A 20,406-nucleotide genomic window follows, 5' to 3' on the forward strand; every position below is an offset into this window, starting at 1 on the left:
GCCTGGCGGGCGGGGAGGGAAAGAGGAGGAGGAGGGATGAGGATTCACGCGCACCCCGCTATTCGTCTCTACCTCCCAGTTGTTATTTTGATGTCCCGGTTTATTACATAGATAGGACGCCCATCTGGCGGTCCCAGAGGCCTCTGGGCAGTTTACAATATACTGTAGTAAGATGTAGAGCTATAAAGACCATTATCAATATAAAAAGAGATTAAAGTTACAGAGGATTAAGAGAAATCTAAACAAATAGGGGTTTGAAGCAGAGAAGAGGGACGGGGGGGCAATGCCTGTCTTCTTCCTTCCTTCCTTCCTTCCTTCCTTCCTTCCCTTCATTTCTCTCCCTACCTCTCCTTCCTTCCTTCCTCTCCTCTCCTTTCCTCCCTCTCCTTCCTTCCCTTCCCTTCCCTTTCTCCCTCCCTCCCTGACTTCCTCCCTCCCTCTTCCCCTTCCCTCTTTTTCTCCATTTTCCTTCCTTCCTTTTCTCTCCCTTCCTTTCCTTCCTTCCCTCCCCTTCCTTCCCCTTCCTTTCCTCTCTCTCCTCCTCCTTTCTTCCCCTTCCTTCCCTTCCTTTCATCCCTCCCTCCCTGACTTCCTCCCTTCCCCTCCCTTCTCTTTCTCTATTTTCCTTCCTTCCTTCCTCCCTCCCCTTCTCTCCCTCCCTTTCCTTCCTTTCCCTCCTCTTCTTTCCCCTTCCTTTCCTCTCTCCCTCCCTCCTTTCTTCCCCTTCCCTTCCCTTCCTTTCATCCTCCCTCCCTGACTCCCTCCCTCCCTCTCCCCCTTTCCTCTTTCTCTATTTCCTTCTTCCTCTCCTTTCCCTTTCTTTCCCTTCCCCCTCCCTCCCTTCCTCTCCCTTCTCTCTCTTTCTCTATTTTCCTTCCTTCCTCCCTCCCCCTTCCCTTCCTTTCCTTCCTTCCCCCTTCCTTCCCCTTCGTTTCCTCTCTCCCTCCTTCCTTTCTTCCCCCCCTCCATCCCTCCTTCCCTTCTTTCCCTCCCTCCCTCCCTCTCCTTCCTTCCCCTTCCCCTTCCTTCCTTCCTTCCTTCCTTCCTTCCTCTCTCTCTCCTGACTTCCTCCCTCCCTCTCCCCCTTCCCTCTTTTTCTATTTTCCTTCTTCCTTTCCTTTCCCTTCCTTTCCTTCCCCCTCCCTCCCTGACTTCCTCCCTTCCCTTCCTTTCTCTCTCTTTCTCTATTTTCCTTCCTTCCTCCCTCCCCTTCTCTCCCTCCCTTTGCTTTCTTCCCCCTTCCTTCCCCTTCGTTTCCTCTCTCCCTCCTCCTCCTTTCTTCCCCCTCCATCCCTCCTTCCCTTCTTTTCTCTCCCTCCCTCCCTCCCTCTCCTTCCTTCCCCTTCCCCTCCCTCCCTCCCTCCTCCCTTCCTTCCTTCCTTCCTTCCTCTCTCTCTCCCTGACTTCCTCCCTCCCCTCTCTTTCTCTATTTTCCTTCCTTCCTTCCTTCCTTCCTTCCTTCCTTCCTTCCTTCCTTCCTTCCTTCCTTCCTTCCTTCCTTCCTTCCTTCCTTCCTTCTCTTTCTCTATTTTCCTTCCTTCCTCCCCTCCCCTCCCACCAAACCCAGAATTCCAGAGAGAGAAAGCAGGAGCCGGCAGGTGCGCCATCACTTCCTTCCAGGTACTCACCGGGGCAGGTAGGACAGCAGGATCCCGGCCTCCGCTCTGGCTGGGGGCAAGTCACCGGGGGGCAAACGGTGGGCGAGCAGCGGACGGTGCCGCCCTGCAAGAGGGGAGACAGGGGGGGGAATTTAGATCCGAGGGACCCTCAGGTTCGGCTCCTTCCCCGTCTAATCCTGCAGAAGCTCCAGCGGAGATAACTGGGGGTGAAGATGCTTTATATTCCTGTTACCCTCCTCATCTTTTCTGCCACCTTCTCTTATTGGTATCGTTGTGGTGATGATTATTACTTTATTGTTTGTAGGTACACTGAGAGTTTCTGCCCTGGAGACAAATCCCCTAGCCAATAAAGAATTCTGTTCTGTTCTCTGCCTTATTCTATTCCTTTTTCTGTTCTATTCTATTCCTTTTTCCCATTCCATTCCATTATTCTATTCTGTTCTGCTCTCTATTCTGTTTTCTGCTCTGTTTTCTCTTCTCTTCTCTTCTCCTCCCCCGCTCCCTTCCCTTCTCTTCCCTATTTTCTCTTCTCTTCTCTTCTCTTCTCTTCTCTTCTCTTCCTCTTCTCTTCTCTTCTCTTCTCTTCTCTCCTCTCCTCTCTCTTCTCTTCTCTCCTTCCCTTCCCTTCCCTTCACCTTCCTTCCATATATCTTTCTCTTCTCTTCTCTTCTCTTCTCATTCTCCATATTTCTCTCTCTTCCATTCTCTTCTCTTCTCTCCTCTTCCTTCCCTTCCCTTCCTTATTTTTTCTCTCTCTTCTTCTCTCTCTTCTCTTCTCTTCTCTTTCTTCCCTTCTCTTCCTCCTTCCTCTCTCTCTCTTCTCTTCTCTTCCTTCCTTCCCTTCCCTTCCTTCCTTCCTTCCATATTTTCTCTTCTCTTCTCTTCTCTTCTCTTCTCTTCTCTTCTCTCTTCTCTCTTCATTCTTCTCTTCTCTTTCTTCTTCTCTTCTCTTCCTTCTCTTCCTTCCCTTCCATATTTTCTCTTCTCTTCCTTCCATTCTCTTCTCTTCTCTTCTCTTCTCTTCTCTTCTCTTCTCTCTCTCTCCTCTCCTCCCTTCCCTTCCCTCTCCTCTTCCCTTCCTTCTATATTTTTTTCTCTCTTCTCTTCTCTTCTCTTCTCTTCTCTTCTCTTCTCTTCTCTTCTCTCTTCTCTCCTCTCTTCTCTTCTTCCTTCCATATTTTCTCTCTCCCTCCTCTTCCTTCCCTTCCCTTCCATTCTATATTTTCTCTTCTCTTCTCTTCTCTTCTCTTCTCTTCTCTTCTCTTCTCTTCTCTTCTCTCTCTTCTCTTCCTTCCCTTCCCTTCCCTTCCATATTTTCTCTTCTCTTCTCTTCTCTTCTCTTCTCTTCTCTTCTCTTCTCTTCTCTTCTCTTCTCTCTCTCTCTCTCCTCTCCTCTCCTCTCCTCTCCTTCCCTCTCCTCTCCTACATTCCCTCTATTCCATTCTGTTCCATTCCATTATTAAATTATGATGGTTCCCGTGGTGGGATTCAAAAACTTTTTACTACCAGTTCTGTGGGCGCGGCTTGGTGGAAGCATACTGCAAAATCTCCAGTCAGAGGTGGCATTGGCCGGTTCTCCGAACTACTCTAAAATTTCCACGACCGGTTCTCCAGAACCGGTCAGAACCTGCTGAAGACCCACCTCTGGACGGTTCCTTTTATCTTTTTTTTTTTGGAAAGCAAAATTACTCCTGCAAAAGTTTCGAGAAGAAATTGTGATCCCCCAAAGAGCCAACCCAAGGATGGTTGAGTTTGGGGTGGCAGCTTTGGGATTTGGGCTGCCAGGCAACTGAAGGCAGGCAGGAGAATTTGGGGGCATCATCTCCGGGTTGGAGCGGATGGATCTTACCTTACACTGGCAGCTCTGGCAGGGATTGTCCGGATCAGCAAACTCTTGGCCGTGGTTGTAGAGGCGCTGGTTGTAGAGGCACTGGTGGCATCGGGGGCAGCAGGTACCTTGGAGGGGGCACAGTGAGAGCTACTAAGACCCCCTGGCTCAAGGGAGACAATTGGGCCACATCTAAATTTCCAACAGCTGAGCGCTTATTGTCACCCCGGCAACGCGATAAAGCTTGCCTTGACGGCGAGATGGGCAGGATATAAATTTAATAAATAAAATAAATAAATAAAGCTGGGGGCCACTGGATCAGGGGAGAGAAGAGGGGCAGGGCTCATTCGAATCTGAAATTTGGGAGGGTCTAAAGATCATTGAGATTTTTTAAAAAATAAATAAATAAAAGAAACCAATGCGCTCTTCGAAATTGAAATGCAAGTTCTGGATATCGTTTAAGGCAAGATCTTTTTTTAAATGAGTCATCTCTTAGGGACTGAAATGCGAGAGTACCTGAATATAGTTTAGCTCAAGTGTCAACTCATAAAACATTTTGTATGCACGTTTTATAGTTGACAACAGAAAGAAGGGAAGAGTTTAAGAGCAGGCGGCAGTGTGGAATCGAAAGTACCTTCCATTCATGTTTTCTTCAAAGACTGATTAGATGACTGCAGCTTCTCCCGTGCAAAAATCTAATTGGAGAGCATGATTGATGACTCTTGACTATGGACGTGTTTTGTTGGATAATACACCCAGAGGGGTGTGGGGGAAAAGCAGGATCAAGGGTGACAGTGAATTACGTATCTCAGAGTCGGCTACGCCCAGGTTAGTGCCGGACATAGAATGTCAACTTCAAATAAATCCTCTTTAGTTTTGGGAGTGTGGCTCGAGGCTCATGATTTAATTTGAGTGACTGCGCAAGATTTTTTTTCAAATGAAAATCTCGTATGGACTGAAATGCAAGAGTACCTGGATATCCTATCTCCCTTCCCTCCCTCCTCTCTTTCGCTCTTTCTTTCTCCCTTCCTCCCTTTCTTTTTCTCCCTTCCCTCCCTCCCTCCCTCCCTCCCTTCCTTTCTTCCTTTCTTTCTTTCTTTCCTTCCTTTCTTTCTTCTTTCTTTCTTTCTTCCTTCCTTTCTTTCTTCCTCCTCCCTCTTTCTCTTTCTTTTTTTCTTTCTTTCTCTCTCTCTCTCTTTCTTCCTTTCTTTCTCCCTTCCCTCCTGCCTCTTTTTCTTTCTCTTTCTCTTTCTCTCTCTCTCTTTCTTTCTTTCTTTCTTTCTTTCTTTCTTCTCTCTCTCTCTCTCTTTCTTCCTTCCTTCCCTCCCTCTCTTTCTTTCTTTCTTTCTTTTCTTTCTTTCTTTCTTTCTTTCTTTCTTTCTTTCTTTTCTTTCTTTCTTTCTTTCTTTCTTTCTTTCTTTCTTTCCTTCCTTCCTTCCTTCCTTCCTTCCTTCCTTTCTTTCTTTCTCTCTTTCTTTCTTTCTTTCTTTCTTTCTTTCTTTCTTTCTTTCTTTCTTTCTTTCTTCCTTCCTTCCTTCCTTCCTTCCTTCCTTCTTCCTTCCTTCCTTCCTTCCCCCCCTCTCTCTCTCTCTCTCTCTCTCTCTCTCTCTCTCTCTGTTTCTCTCTTGAAGCCCACCCCTATGCCCTGTTTTGGGCCTAGTAAGTATCCCTGCACTTACCCAGGAGCCAAAACGGGGCACCTGGGGACTCAGGAAGGGGCAGGGCCAGCCAGAGGTGGTATTTGCCAGTTCTATGAACTAGTCAAAATTTCTGCTACGCCGGAACTGGTCCAAACTGGTTGAATACCACCTCTGTTTTGGAGGCTGGGGGAGGGCAGAGGCACTCACTGAGAATTAAGTCGATGACCACTGAATCAGAGGTTGGAAGAGGGACGGGAGGTTCATTAGATATTGAAATGTAAGAATGCCTAAATATCATTTAGTACCAGACGGTTTAAAACAGGGGTCGCCAACCTTTGGGACCTCAGGGACCCCCAAAGTCATCATTTTAAATCCCACCAACCAGAGACCCTGGGAAAATCCCCCCAAAAGTCTGCAGGAAAATTCCCCACCCCGTTTTCCTACCGATCGATCGTTCTTTATTTGGGGTCTCCAGCTCCATTCTCAGAGGGAGGGAGAGACTTTTGGCTTCATGCAAGGAAAGCAGCAGAAGCCGCAGAAGTCTTTCTTTCTCTCCCCCCCCAAACTCCGCCAGAAACGAGTCTTTGCCAGCGCCACCTCTTGGAGCAGGAGGCCTTGCAAAGACTCACTTCTGGCTGGGTTTGGGGGAGAGAAAGAAAGACTTTGGCTGCTTTCCTTGCGCGCAGCCAGAAGCAGAAGAAGAAAGAAGCGGAAAGAAGCAGCCCGGTGGCCAGGCCAGGCCTGTGGGGTGCATGGGGCACCCTTTGCCCCCCGCCTCCACCCTTTCCCCCCCCTCTCCTCACTACCCTGTGTGGTGTGCAATGCAAGCAACGCAAGCCTTGTGTTCCCGCGCAGCCTGGATTAATTGCTTTGTGGGAGGGGAACCTTTCTCTGCGGACCACCAAAATTTTCTCATGGGCCACCAGTGATCCCCGGCCCACCGGTTGGCGACCCCTGGTTTAAAACATGAATGCTCTCTTTTTTCCTTCTCCTAAAAAGCCTCTTTTCCTTCCTTTGTTTTCTTTAATATTGGTTTGATTTTTTGTGTGTCCGTGACGAAGCCAGAAGCCGTTGATTGGCCGGTGTCCTCATCCTGCCAAGCCTCTTTTATTTTCCTCTCAATGCAACCTCCTCCTGCAACCAGGTTTGATACCACCGACCCCGGAGGTGAGGGGCCTACAATTTTGGGACACACACATGCACACACACACACACACACACAAAGGCACTCACCGAGAAGCCGGGCCGGATGCTGGCAGGTCACAGGGGGGCACGGGAGGGCATGGCACACCGTCTCCCCATGGTGGCAGGTGCAGACGCTGCAAGGGTCCTTCGCTGGTGCCCACTCGGTGCCATCTTCAAATTCGAGGTCCTCGAAAACACAAACTGGCAGTCCCCAGCAAGAGTGGGGGGGTGGGTGTCAAACTGGGTTTCATCGTGGCTAGGCTGCCAAGCACAAACCTAGGATTCGTCCCCACTAGCTGAGACTCTCCCATGTTTCACAAGGCATTTGTAAATGAAACTTCCTAACGGTGAGGACAATCGGTCAGTGGAATGGCTTTTGCCCCCAGACGTGGTGACTGCTCCGACACGGGAAGTCTTTAATAAGAAATTGGACAGCTACTTGTCTGTAATTGTATGGGGTTCCTGCTTGAATAAGGGGTTGGACTAGAAGACCTCCAAGGTCTCTTCTAACTCTGTTATTCTGTTCTGTTCTACCCTATATTCTATTCTGTTCTTTACTGTTCTGTTCCGTTCCGTTCCATTCCATTCTATTCTATTCTACTATTCTTCTGTTCTATTCTATTCTATTCTATTCTATTCTATTCTATTCTATTCTATTCTATTCTATTCTATTCTATTCTATTCTATTCTATTCTATTCCATTCCATTCCATTCCATTCCATTCCATTCCATATTCTATTCTATTCTATTCTAGTCTAGTCTATTCTATTCTATTCTAGTCTAGTCTATTCTATTCTGTTCTATTCCATTCATTCCATTCCATTCTATTCTATTCATTCCATTCTATTCTATTCTATTCTATTCTATTCTATTCTGTTCTATCCTATTCTATTCTATTCTATTCCTTCTATTCTATCCTATATTCTATTCTATGCTATGCTATTCTATTCTATTCTATGCTATTCTATCTATTCTATGCTATTCTATTCTATTCTGTTCTATTCTATTCTATTCCTCCATTCCATTCCATCCATCCTATCCCCTCCACTCCACTCCTATCCCATTCCACTCGACTCCACTCGACTCCATTCCATTCCATTCCATTCCATTCTATTCTGTTCTATTCTGTTCTGTTCTGTTTTCTATTCTATTCTTATTCTATTGGGAATGGACCCCAGGGGTGCATTGACACAAGTGGCATACAGGTTATCTTCCACTTATAACCATACATTTAGTGACCATTCTAAGCTATGACTGCACTGAAAAAAAAAGCAACTCCCAACTGGTCTTCGCGCTTACCGTCATGAATGGTTGTAATGCGAGGACTATCCATATTATTTGTACAAATAACTCAAGGCGGCGAATGCACACAACCCCCCGTCCTCCTGTTTCCACCCCACCCCAGCATTTCAGAGTGCTGAATAGCAATAGCCTCCTGCGACACGCCAAGCCATAGTTTGCTGAACCAACCTCAGCCAGCTGCATTTGTAGGACAGCTTAAGCCTGTGGGGGCAAGCCTAGGGCATGCGTGCCACAGGCGGCACGCAGAGCCATTTGCGCTGGCACACGCGCTGCAGGCAAACTTACCTCACTGCGCATGCGCGTACCTCCCAGCTGATTTTCGGCCGGTTTGAGGCCTTTTTCGGCCTCCCAGAGGCTTGAGGAAGGCTTCTGCAAGCTTTGCAGGCCGAAAACTAGGCCCGTTTCGTCACTTCGGGTATTTCCGGAAATACCGGAAGTGATGAAACAGGCCTAGTTTTCGGCCTGCAAAGCCTGCAAAGCTTGCAGAAGCCTTCCTCAGGCCTCTGGGAGGCCGAAAAAGGCCTCAAAATGGTCAAAAATCAGCTGTGAGGTGCAGTGCAGGTAAGGGTGTGGCAGGGTGGGTGGGTATTGTGCATGCATGCATAGAGGGCATGGGGGGGGCACCCATTGCCTTTTGGGTGCTGGCACGCGATCGCGAGCGTGCAAGCGCACACACAATTTTTGGTACAGGCGCCCCAAAGCGTTAGCCACCACTGGCCTCAGCCATAAATCCTAGTTTATGATGCAGAATCTCCCCAGCAGAAGCCAAATCCAAACGAAAACCATTTGTTTGAGATCCCTAGCTAATTAACGTATCTTGAATCAAAAAACACAGGTGGTCCTCGACTTACGACCCACAATTGAAGCCCAAATTTCTGTTGGGAAGCGAGACGTTTGTTTAGGGCGTTTTTGCCCCCATTTTAGGACCTTTCTTGCCAGCGTGGTTAAATGAATCCTCGTGGTTTTTAAGTCAGTAACCTGGTCGTTAAGTGAAAGTGGCTTCCCCGTTCGGTCAGAAAGTCGCAAAAGGGAATCCTATGATTCTAGCCCCACTCCCCACCCCCGAATGCTGCGACTGTCATAAATACAAGCAGGTTGCTGAGCGTCTGAATTTTGATCACGTGACCATGGGGAATGCTGCAACGGTCATAAGGGTGAAACACGGTCGCAAAGTTGCCTTTTTCAGGGCCGTCGTAATTTTGAATGGCCACTAAACGAAGTGCTGCAAGTCGAGGACTATCAGTAATAAGAAAGGGACCGAGTAGTCCTTTTGGGATTCATTAACCCGTTCCAGGCCCCCTGGAGATGACTCAAACAAGTGAGCCAAGTTGCGTGCTGCAAACTTCCATGACATCACCCATCCAAGCTGAGCTGAGAGGCCCATTCAACTCCAGGGGGAAATGAGCAGCAAAGGGGTCAAGGGGGGTCAAAGGTCACCTGCACACACTGGACAGCAGCGTTGGGGGTCTCGGAGGGGCCGGGCACAGGGCGTCGGGGGGCAGAGTTCCTCCTGGCATCGGACATGCCCATCCTGAGGGAAGGAAAGGAAGAGAAGCCAATTTCCCAGCCATTCCACCTCCAGAATTGCCCAGCCGGCTCAGGGGATCTGGGATGGGGGGGACGTCAACTCCCGGGCTTCCCCCCCCCCAAAAAAAGATGTTGAGCGCAGAGAAGAGCAACAGAGGTGATTTTAGGGGGCTGGAGGCCTAAAACATGCAACCAATGGCTGCAGGAATTGGGGGGGCCTAGTCTGGCGAAAAGAAGGACTAGGGGAGATGGGATAGAGAGGATTTGAGGGGCTGCCACAAAGGATGGGATGGGATAGCATAGCATAGCATAGCATAGCATAGCATAGCATAGCGTAGAATAGCATAGCATAAAAATATGGAATGGAGTGGGAATAGAATAGAATAGAATAGAATAGAATAGAATAGAATAGAAATAGAATAGAATAGAAAAGAAAATGGAATGGAGTAGAATAGAATAGAATAGAATAGAATAGTATAGAATAGAATAGAATAGAATAGAATAGAATAGAATAGAATAGAAAATAGAAAGAATAGAATAGAATAGAAAAAAATAGACTAGAACAGAAAATAGAAGGAATTAGAATAGAAAATAGAATAAAATAGAATGCAGAATAGAATAGAAATAAAACTAGAATAGAATAGAAAAGAAATAAAACTAGAGTGGAATAGAATAGAATAGAATAGAATAGAATGGAATGGAATGGAATGGAATGGAATGGAATGGAATGGAATGGAATGGAATGGAATAGAATAGAATAGAATAGAATAGAATAGAATAGAATAGAATAGAATAGAATAGAAAATATGGAATGAAGTAGAATAGAATAGGAATAGAATAGGAATAGGAATAGAATATAGAATAGAATATAGAATAGAATAAAATAGAACAGAACAGAATAGAATAGAATAGAAAATATGGAATAGAATATGGAATAGAATAGAAAAGAATAGAACAGAACAGAACAGAATAGAACAGAAAATATGGAATGGAGTGGAATAGAATAGAATAGAAAATGGAATAGAAAATAGACTAGGCTAGAAAAGAAAATAGAACAGAATAGAAAATGGAATAGAATAGAATAGAATAGAAAGGAGAATGGAATAGAATATAGAATAGAATAGAAAATAGGATAGAATAGAATAGAATAGAAAATATGGAATGGAGTAGAATAGAATAGAATAGAATAGAATAGAATAGAATAGAAAATATGGAATGAAGTAGAATAGAATAGAATAGGAATAGAATAGGAATAGAATATAGAATAGAATATAGAATAGAATAGAACTGCCCAGGCAGGAAGCCCTACAGCCTTTCGGTCAGATGGTTCTCCAATCGTCTGGAGAAGAGAGAAGAGGGGGGGTCAAGCTAGACTCCAAAGCTCCCGAGTGCAGGACAACAACGGATGGAAACTAATGAAGGACAGAAGCAGCCTGGAATTAAGGAGAAACTTCCAGACTGTGAGAACCGTTAACCGGCGGAAGAGAAGCTGCCTCCAGAAGTTGTGGCTGCTGCTCCCACGCTGGAGGATTTCAAGAAGAGACTGGACAAGCCTTTGCCTGGAATGGGAGAGGTTGGACTAGAAGACCTCGCAGGTCCCTTCCGACTCTGTTATTCCTATTCCTACTCTATTCTCTATTCCATTCTCTTTTCTATTCTATCCCAGTTTCTATTCTATTCTCTTTACACTTCTATTTTCTATTCTATTATTTTCTATTCTATCCTATTTTCTACTCTATTCTATATTCTATTCTATTCTCATTTCTATTCTATTATTTTCTATTCTATTCCATTTTCTATTCTGTTCTATTTTCTTTTCTAGTCTAGTCTATTTTCTATTCTATTCTATTCTATTCTATTCTATTCTATTCTATTCTATTCTATTCTATTCTATTCTATTCTATTCTATATTCTATTCTATTCTGTTCTCTTTTCTATTCTATTATTTTCTATTCTATTCCATTTTCTATTCTGTTCTATTTTCTTTTCTAGTCTAGTCTATTTTCTACTCTGTACTGTTCTACTCTACTCTACTCTACTCTACTCTACTCTACTCTACTCTACTCTACTCTACTCTACTCCACTCCACTCTCCACTCCACTCCACTCCACTCCACTCCACTCCACTCCACTCTACTCTACTCCACTCCACTCCACTCCACTCCATTCCATTCTATATTCTTTCCTTATTCTATTCTATTCTATTCTATTCTATTCTATTCTATTCTATTCTATTCTATTCTATTCTATTCTATTTTCTATTCTTAGATAGTTCAATTAGAGTAGAACTGGAGGAGACCTTGGAGGTTCATCTAGTCCACTGGCTAAATTTCCTCATTGTGAGGAAGTTTCTCCCTGAATTCCAGGTTGCTTCTCTCCTGGATTAGTTTCCATCATGTTGCTTCTTGTCTTGGGTTCCGGTGCTTTGGAAAATAAGTTATATTATTCTGAATTCTGGCTTCACGATTCAGTCTCCCTCCCAGACCAACCAGTTCACCCAGCATCCCCCACTCACCAAGCACCGGCACTGCAGGCAGGGGCTTCCCGCAGCGGGTGAGAACGTCACTCCATCCTGGTACAACCGGCCTTCAAATTCACAGACTCGCAAAGGGGATGATAAACAGATCATCAGAGTTGGAAGGGACCTTGGAGGTCATCTAGTCCAACCCCCCCCACCCCCGTCCAAGCGGGAGACCCTACATCATTTCTGACCGATGGGAGTCCGGTCTCTTCTTGAAAGATTCAGGAAGGGAAAAGAGTAACGCAGAAGGGGCGTGTGTCGAACTTTCCTCTCCTTGGCGTAACCTCGGGGTAATTTTAACACAAGAGCTTTCCCTACCCCCCTAGCGCTCCACCTGGCCATTTCTACACCTGTCCATGGGCAGACAGGTAAGGAGATTTCCCCCGGAAAGAAAACAACATAGAAATAGTTCTCGGTAGGACCATAATGGGATCTGGCATGTTTCCCATACTCCTCTCCCTTGGGATTTTGTATCGTCATGCATCATTCATATTGGACCTAAATACTTCCCCTCTCTCTACCAGTGGTGGGCTGCAATTTTTTTAACAATCAGTTCTCTGGCTGGGTCATGTGACTGGGTGGGTGACGTCACTCATGACAACCAGCCCCGCCTCCTGGCCGCTTGCCTCGAAGGCGGAGGTAGGATCCAGCCGGTTAAGGCAAATCTCACCACTGGCTGGCCCCGCCCACCCGCTGTTTTTCAGCCTGTTTGGGGGCCATTTTTGAGCTGTTTTCAGGGCATTTTTCGGGGCATTTTCAGGGCATTTTGGGGGCATTTTAGACCATTTTGGGGGTGTTTTCAGGATGTTTGGGGCATTTTCAGGCCATTCTGGGGCCATTTTTCTGGGCATTTTTGGGCCGTTTTCAAGTTGTTTGGGGTCCAATTTCAGGCCATTCTGGGGCCATTTTCAGGCCATTTTCAGGCCGTTTTTCAGGCTATTTTCAGCCTGTTTTTCAGCCTGTTTTGGGGCCACTTTTGAGCTGTTTTCAGGGCATTTTGGGGGCATTTTAGGCCAGTTTTGGGGTGTTTTCAGGCTGTGGGGCATTTTCAGGCCATTTTCAGGCCATTTTGGGGCCATTTTTCTGGGCATTTTTAAGTCATTTTTGGGCCGTTTTCAGGTTGTTTTGGGTTCATTTTAAGGCCATTCTGGGGCCATTTTCAGACAATTTTGGGGCCATTTTCAGGCCATTTTCAGGCTGTTTTTCAGGCTATTTTCAGCTATTTTTCAGGCTGTTTTCAGGCCATTTTGGGCCATTTTCTGGCCACTTTTTAAGGCTGCATTCAGGCCATTTGGGGGCTGTTTTCAGGCTGGTTTTGCCCCCAAATGCCCCCAAAAGCCAGTCGAAAAACAAACAGGGACAAGACCTGCCAGTGGTTGGGTTTGCCGGTTTACCAAACTACACAGAATCTTAGCTACCGGTTCGCGTGAACCGGTGCAAACTGGCAGCTGCCCACCTCTGCCTCTGCCACTTAATGCCAAACCTTCCATACGCTTATCGGTGCCTTACAAAAGACGACCCTTGAGTGGACATCCCTGGAGGGGGAGGATGGGAAACATAGGTGGGGGGGCAACTCACCATCACAGGTGGGGCAACACTCCTCCGGGCGCTTGCCAGGATGGCTGCAGAGGGCAGGTGGGCAGCTCACCTGTCTGCAAGAGACCTCGCCAGCCTGTGGGGGCAAGCAGTTCAGTGTGTGGGGGGGGGGTTGTGTCCCCCCTCCATACAGACTCAGTCCCCTCCCGTCCCCTCCCCCAGCCAAGCAGACTCACCGTACAATGGCAGCGCTTGCAGGGGTCTGGGGTCTGCACGGCGTGGCCGCTGCGATACTCACGTCCTTCCCAGAGGCAACCTGCAGGGGGCGACAGACGGACTGCAAATGTTCTACCTCACCAAGGCTCCTCCTGCCAGCAGGGGGCAGCAGAGCCAATTTGGCTGATTTTTCCACCCCCCTCTCCCACGGGGGTTTCCCACTGCTGTGCTGATGGGGGGTGGGTGGACGATGGGGTTTGGAGTGCTAGGCCCCATGGCTTCCCTCTCTGTGATGGAGACAGGAAGGGGGAATAGCGGGGATTTTGCCGGACCGGTTCTACGATATTCTGGAAACTGGTCCAGCAAATATCCAGAAAAAAAAGCAAGCTAGAACTCAGGAGGAATTTCCTGACAGTGAGAGCAATTGATCAGTGGAATTCCTTGCCACCAGAAGTTGTGGGCGCTTCGTCGCTGGAGGTTTTAAAGAAGAGACTGGACAGCCACTGGTCTGAAATGAGCAGGGGGGCTGGACTAGAAGACCTCCAAGGTACCTTCCAACTCATTCGATTATTCTGTTACTTGACCAATCCTCCCTGCCAAGGATGAGGAACATGGTAGAAGGAGGGCATCCTACAGCACCCCGTCAAAAAAATAAAGATTTAAAGCTTTAATTGCATGAAGGGAAAACCATCTCGGCTTTGTGACTTCCGGAGGTGCCTCGTATGAGAGATAAAATTATTGCTACGAAATCAGGTGGCCCAAAGAATGTTGAAATCTGCATTCATTGTTCAATGACACCATCGTGGTTTGTCTGGGATGCCTGCCCCGCTCTTCTGCCCAAGGAAGTCATTCTGGTTTATTTGGGATGCCTAACCCTTCTTTCTGCTCAATGACATGATTGTGGTTTGTCTGGGACACCTAGCCCTTTTATGCCCAATTTCTCATTGTGGTTTGTCTGGGACACTTAGCCCTTTTATTATGCCCAATGACTCATCATGGTTTGTCTGGGACACCTAGCCTGCTCTTTCTGCTCAATGACATGATCATGGCTTGTCTGGAACACCTAGCCTGCTCTTTCTGCTCAATGACATGATCGTGGTTTGTCTGGGACACCTAGCCTGCTCTTTCTGCTCAATGACATGATCATGGCTTGTCTGGAACACCTAGCCTGCTCTTTCTGCTCAATGACATGATCATGGCTTGTCTGGAACACCTAGCCTGCTCTTTCTGCTCAATGACATGATCATGGCTTGTCTGGAACACCTAGCCTGCTCTTTCTGCTCAATGACAAGATCGTGGTTTGTCTGGGACACCTAGCCCTTTAAGCCCAATTTCTCATTGTGGTTTGTCTGGGACACCTAGCCCTTTTATTATGCCCAATGACTCATCGTGGTTCGTCTGGGACACCTAGCCCTTTTAGCTCTTTCCGCCCAATGACGTCATCATGGCTTGTCTGGAATGCCTAGCGCCCCCCCCCTTTTAGTCCAGAGCCTCCCCCCCCTCCCAAGACTCACCATCACAGATGGGGCAACAGGTTCCGGGCCGAGGGTGGGCAGGATGGCGGCACAGACTGGCGCACTGCCTCCGTTGGCAGACGGCCTTGCCCTCCTGCAGCCGAGGGGGAGAGGAGGAAGAAGGGGGGGTCCTTGGAGGGGTGTAAAAGGAGGGGCTTCCGGGAGGGGGATCCCTGCTGCCCCCCCGCCCCCCCCCATCTAAAGAGGCCCCTGGTCCAGGAGCCAAAGAGAGGAGAGATGCGGGCACAACGGCCCGATAAAATTCACTGGATTTTGTCCAGAAAAGTCAAGATGGAGCCTGCAGAAACTCCGCCTGGTTTTGTTTTGGGAATTTATTTAGGGAGTCATTGGGACCTGTAACTTGGGAGCAGTCCTGGGGCCTAGAGGTGGGGCCCTCTCCTCACAATCAGGAGAGGCTGTGAGTTCGAGCCTAGGTAGAGGCAGATATTTCTCTCTCTGGGCACGATGAGAATAGATCTGCTGGAAAAAAAACAACCTCTGTACTGGTGACAGGAAGAGCATCCGGCCAGTAAAACACTCTGCGAGCTCCATTCAGTTGCCCAGACTCCACACCAATGCGAGGGAGGATGGGGTCGTTAAAAGAGGATGATGATTGGGATCTGTGACTTGGTCCTTAAGTGAAAAGGTCACTAAGTGAACCCACCTGCTTATAGCTTCAGACCTTCCTTGGCTTTGCAGACCCAACAAGGTGCTAAGCGAGAGGATTGGTTGTGAGGGGATTTTTGTTCATTCCCCGTCGTAGTTGTGAATAGTCACTAAACAAGATGGTTGCTAAACGAGACAACCTGTACACCATCCTTTTTGCTTTTGGGGGCCCTAATCGGTGGACTTTCCTTATTTTTGGTGTGGTGCCTTCGACCTTTCCTGGCACCTCTCACCCTGACAGGATGACCCATCAGCTTCTAGTTTTGACAGGTCAGCCCAACTTGGTCGAGTTTTCTTTGAAGATGTTTCACTTCTCACCAAAGAAGCTTCTTCAGCTCTGACTGCTGGGGAACAGAAGGATTGATACTCCTTCCAGGCAGCAGGTCATTTGCAGTCTTTTTATAGGGTCGTTGAGGCCACCTGGAGATGTGTCTGTGTCCTCAGGGTCACTTGAGTAGTGCAAATGAGTGTGGAGCCTTCTGACTGGATGGTGGGGAATGGAAGGATAGATACTCCTTGCAGACAGCTGGTCATTTGCACCCTTTTAGAGGGTCGTTGAGGCCACTTGGAGGTTTCTCTGTGTCCTCAGAGTCACCTGAGTGGTGCAAATGGGTGTGGAGCCTTCTTGGGAACTGCACAGTCCTTTTCCTTCACACCCATTCAGTCAGCACCGAGGAAGCTTCTTGGATGAGAAGCAAAACATCTTCTGGGGAATGGAAGCATTTATACTCCTTGCAGACAGCTGGTCATTTGCATCCTTTCAGGGAGCTGTTGAGGCCACTTGGAGGTTGGTCTGCATCCTCAGGGTCACCCTAAGTGGGTGCGGAGCAAAAGGACCGTGCAATTCCAAGAAGGCTCCACACCCACCTGCACCACTCAGGTGATTCTGAGGACACAGAGGACACACAGGTGTGACCCTGAGGACAGAGATAAACCTCCAAGTGGTCTCAATGACCCTCTAAAAGGATGTAAATGACCAGCTGTCTGCAAGGAGTATCAATCCCTCCATTCCTCACCATCCAGTCAAAAGGCTCCACACCCATTTGCACCACTCAGGTGTGACCCTGACGACACAGACGAACCTCCAAGTGGCCTCAACGACTCGCTAAAAGACTGCAAACGACCAGCTATCTGCAAGAAGTATCAATCCTTCCATTCCCCACCATCCAGTCAGAGCTGAGGAAGCTTCTTGGATGAGAAGTGAAACATCTTCAAAGGAAAAAAATACCAGAAAGTCCAGTTGCCTCCTGGATGACAGAAAATCTCCATAAGTATCAGGCTAGGACAGTGTGGCTAACCTTTTGGGCTCCTGTGCCAAAAATTGCATGCACGCTAGGGCGCGCACACTCATGTGCCAGCACCCAGAATGCAATGTGCCCCCCCACGTCCTCTGTTCATGCTCACACAATCCCCCCCCCATGCCAGCCATCACCACCTGCTTACCTGCACTGCACCTCACAGCTGATTTTTCGGCTGGTTTGAGGCCTTTTTCGGGCCTCCCAGAGGCTTGGAATAATATGCTCATTTCGTCACTTCCAGTATTACAGGAAGTGATGAAATGGGCCTATTATTCACCCTGAAAAGCCTTTTCCAAGCCTCTGGGAGGCCAAAAAAGGCCTGAATCTAGCAGAAAAATCAGCTGTGAAGCGCACGCGTACGCAGTGAACTAAGTTTGCCTGCAGCTCGACACAAACGGCTCTGCGTGCCACCTGTGGCATGCGTGCCATAGGTTTGCCATCCAGGGAGTCTGCCGCAGAACCTCTGACGAATGTCTGAAAGGGACAGGTGGGCAGCTGGCCACTTCTGGAACTCACCTGGCACTTACATCTCAGGCAGGGGTCCGTGGGAGGCGTCCACTCTTCCCCATGTTCGTGTCTGGCACTTCCGTTCGTGCAACCTGCGTCGTGGAGGACGGAGGTAGCACTGAATGCCGGGAAGCCCGCCCAGTGGTAGAAAACAGGCATTCGGCACCAGCAGCCCGCGACTTACAAACGGTTCGCGGAGCGATTGTTCGAAGTTAAAAACAGCACCGTAAAAAGAGATTTTGTGACGACATTTCACACTTACGACCCTTTGGCGGGATTCCCTGCGGTCGCGTGATCAAAATTTGGACGCTTGGCCACTGACTCGTGTTTGTGACGGTCACAAGTCCCGGAGTTACACGACCACCCCCCTTTTGCAGCCTTCTGGCGAACCAAGTCCATGGAAAAGCCGGATTTGCTTAACAACCGTGCCACTCACTTAACGACCATGGTGATTCACTTAACAACATGGCAAGCATGGAAGCCCACCCATCTTAAAGTCACTGAGCCAGCTGGGGAATTCTAGGAGTTGAAGTCCACCCGTCTTAAAGTTAAGGTCTGTCTGGATACCCCGTCTGCCTTGTTAGTCTGTACGCTAAGGGATTGGGATTGTTGTAAAGGACGAGTAAAGGATGAAAAGCCCCCACCCTCACCCCCCCAATCCCACTTATCCAGGCCTGGAGCATAGTTGGAGCCAGTCCCAGATCCACCCCGTTGGATGTCTCTCTGGCCTACCATTCTCTCCCAGGTCAGCCTACCCTGCAGGGTTGTTGCTCTGAGCAAAAGCCCTCTGTAGCCCCCCTTGGGCACCTAGGGAAGAGGTGGGAGAGGAAGAGACACGGGTGACTTACCCTGGCACCGGGGCAACATTCTCCGGGCAATTCTTCTGGGTTGGAACAATCCAGCTCTGGGCAAGGAATCCGGGAGCAGAGGAGTTTCCCATCCTGGGGGAAAGAAAGGAAGGAAGGAAGGAAGGAAGGAAGGAAGGAAGGAAGGAAGGAAGGAAGGAAGGAAGGAAGGAGAGAGAAAAAAGAGAGAGAGAGAAAGAAAGAAAGAAAAAGAAAAGAAAGAGAGGGAGGGAAGGAGAGGAGAGACGGAGAGGGAGGGAGAGGAAGGAAGAAAAAGAAAAGATAGAAAATGAGTAAAGAAAAAGAAAAGAAAGAGAGGAAGGGAGAGAGAGAGGATAGAGGAAGGAGGGAGTGGGGAGGGAGGGAGAGGGAAATAGAGAGGAGAGAGGGAGGGAGGGAGGGAGGAAGGGAGTGAAGAGAGGACAGGGGAGAGAGGAGAAAGGAGAGAGGGAGGGGAAAAGAGAAAGAGAAGAGAGGGGACAGAGGAGAGAGGGAGGGAGAGAAGAGAGAGAGAGAGGAGAGAGGGAGGGAGAGAGAAAAGAGAAAAGAAAGGGGACAGAGGAGAGGGAGGGAGGGAGAGAAAAGAGAGTGAAGAGAGAGAGAAGAGAGGGAGAGAGAGAAAAGAGAGAGAGAGAAGAGAGAGAGAGAGAGGGAGGGAGAAAGAGAGAAAAAGAGAGAGAAGAGAGAGAGAGGGAGGGAGAGAGAAAAGAGAGAGAGAGAAGAGAGAGAGGAGAGAGGGAGGGAGGAAGAGAGAAAAAGAGAGTGAGAGAGAGAGAGGGAGGGAGGAAGAGAGAAAAGAGAGAGAGAAGAGAGAGGGGAGAGAGGGAGGGGAGACAGGAGAGAGGGAAAGGGAGAGAGTGAGAATTGAGTTGGCTCAAAAAAATTATAGGCTGGCGTGTCTATGGAGATTCTCCATCCTCCAGTCCTGGTTGGCCCAAAGGTGCTTTCTCAAGAGGCAGCTGTTTTCCAGTTTTCCCTGGAAGACGTTTCGCTTCTCCTCCCAGGAGCTTCTTCAGCCCCGAAGAGCCCCAACCCTCCCCCGCCATTACTCACAGAACAGGAGCAGCGCTGGCATCCATCGGCCGAGGTCGCCTCCTGCCCAGGTTCCACCGGCTGGCCATCCAGCTCACAAGCTGCAGCGGGACGAGAGCAAAAGGCCAACTTGGTGATAAAATTTGTGTGTGTCTCTCTCTGTGTGTGTGCAAAAACCCAGATGGGCGTCAGATGGCCGAGAAAGGGCTAGAGAAACGTCTCTCTGTGGTTCTTTGAAGGGCGCTAAGGTTTTTGCAGTTAGGACCGGGGACCCGAGGGGAGGATGAGGACAGGCTGGCATGGAGAAATGCTATCGATTTGATCTCTAATCATTGACATGGACTCGACAGGACTTGATCAATGAATGAATGAATCAATCCAATCAATCAATGAGTCAATCAATGATTGATAAAGGAATATATGATTGAACCAATGAATGAATGGACTCAATGACTCAATGGATGAATGAATCAATCAGATTGACCCAATCAATCGGCGAGAATCAATGATTCACATGGTAAATGAATGATTGGAAATGAATGAATGAGTGAATCAATGAATGATTCTCAATCAATCAATCAATGAATCAATCGGATTGACCCAATCAATCAGTGAGAATCAATGATTCACATGGTAAATGAATAAATGATAGAATCAATGGTAGAATGAATGAATGAATCAATCAATCAACAATTGACCAATGGATCGATCAATCAATGAATCAATGAAGGATTGACTCAATGGCTCAATTAAAATTGATGGACCCAATCAATCAATGAGAATCAATGATATGATAAATGAATGAATGAATGAATCAATCAATCAATGATTGACCCAATCAACGAGAATCAATAATTGACATGAGAAATGAACAAATGATTAAAGCAATGAATGAACAAATCAAACTATCAATGATTGACCACTGAATGTATGAATCAATCAATGAATCAATGAACGATTAATGAATGAATTTTTATTTATTTATTTATTTATTTATTTGATTTGTCAATCGCTTTGTCAATAGGTATAAATATAGTTATGAATACATGAAATGGATACATATAAGAAAAATAAAAAAAATAAAAAGAATCAATAGGACAGGGACGGGAATGACTCAATGAGTGACTGAAACCATGAATCAATCAGTGAATGTATTCATCAACACCCACCA

General features: G+C 47.5%; 1 protein-coding gene across 1 annotated transcript in view; it reads right to left on the minus strand.

Moving 5' to 3' along the window:
* KCP (kielin cysteine rich BMP regulator) overlaps window positions 1-20,406 on the minus strand; it is a 75,358-nt gene that overhangs the window by 35,264 nt on the left and 19,688 nt on the right. The window contains 13 exon segments of the mRNA XM_087935617.1: window positions 108-180; window positions 1,474-1,722; window positions 3,469-3,575; window positions 6,321-6,473; window positions 9,012-9,105; window positions 11,616-11,701; window positions 13,200-13,293; window positions 13,394-13,473; window positions 14,888-14,981; window positions 17,368-17,450; window positions 18,114-18,165; window positions 18,207-18,299; window positions 19,257-19,336. Of these exon segments, the coding sequence (XP_087791743.1) occupies window positions 108-180; window positions 1,474-1,722; window positions 3,469-3,575; window positions 6,321-6,473; window positions 9,012-9,105; window positions 11,616-11,701; window positions 13,200-13,293; window positions 13,394-13,473; window positions 14,888-14,981; window positions 17,368-17,450; window positions 18,114-18,165; window positions 18,207-18,299; window positions 19,257-19,336 (1,338 nt within the window).

The sequence above is a fragment of the Pseudonaja textilis genome, chromosome 5 (assembly GCF_049901715.1).
Source record: "Pseudonaja textilis isolate UNSWEBS1 chromosome 5, rPseTex1.2, whole genome shotgun sequence".
Taxonomy (NCBI): Eukaryota; Metazoa; Chordata; class Lepidosauria; order Squamata; family Elapidae; genus Pseudonaja; species Pseudonaja textilis.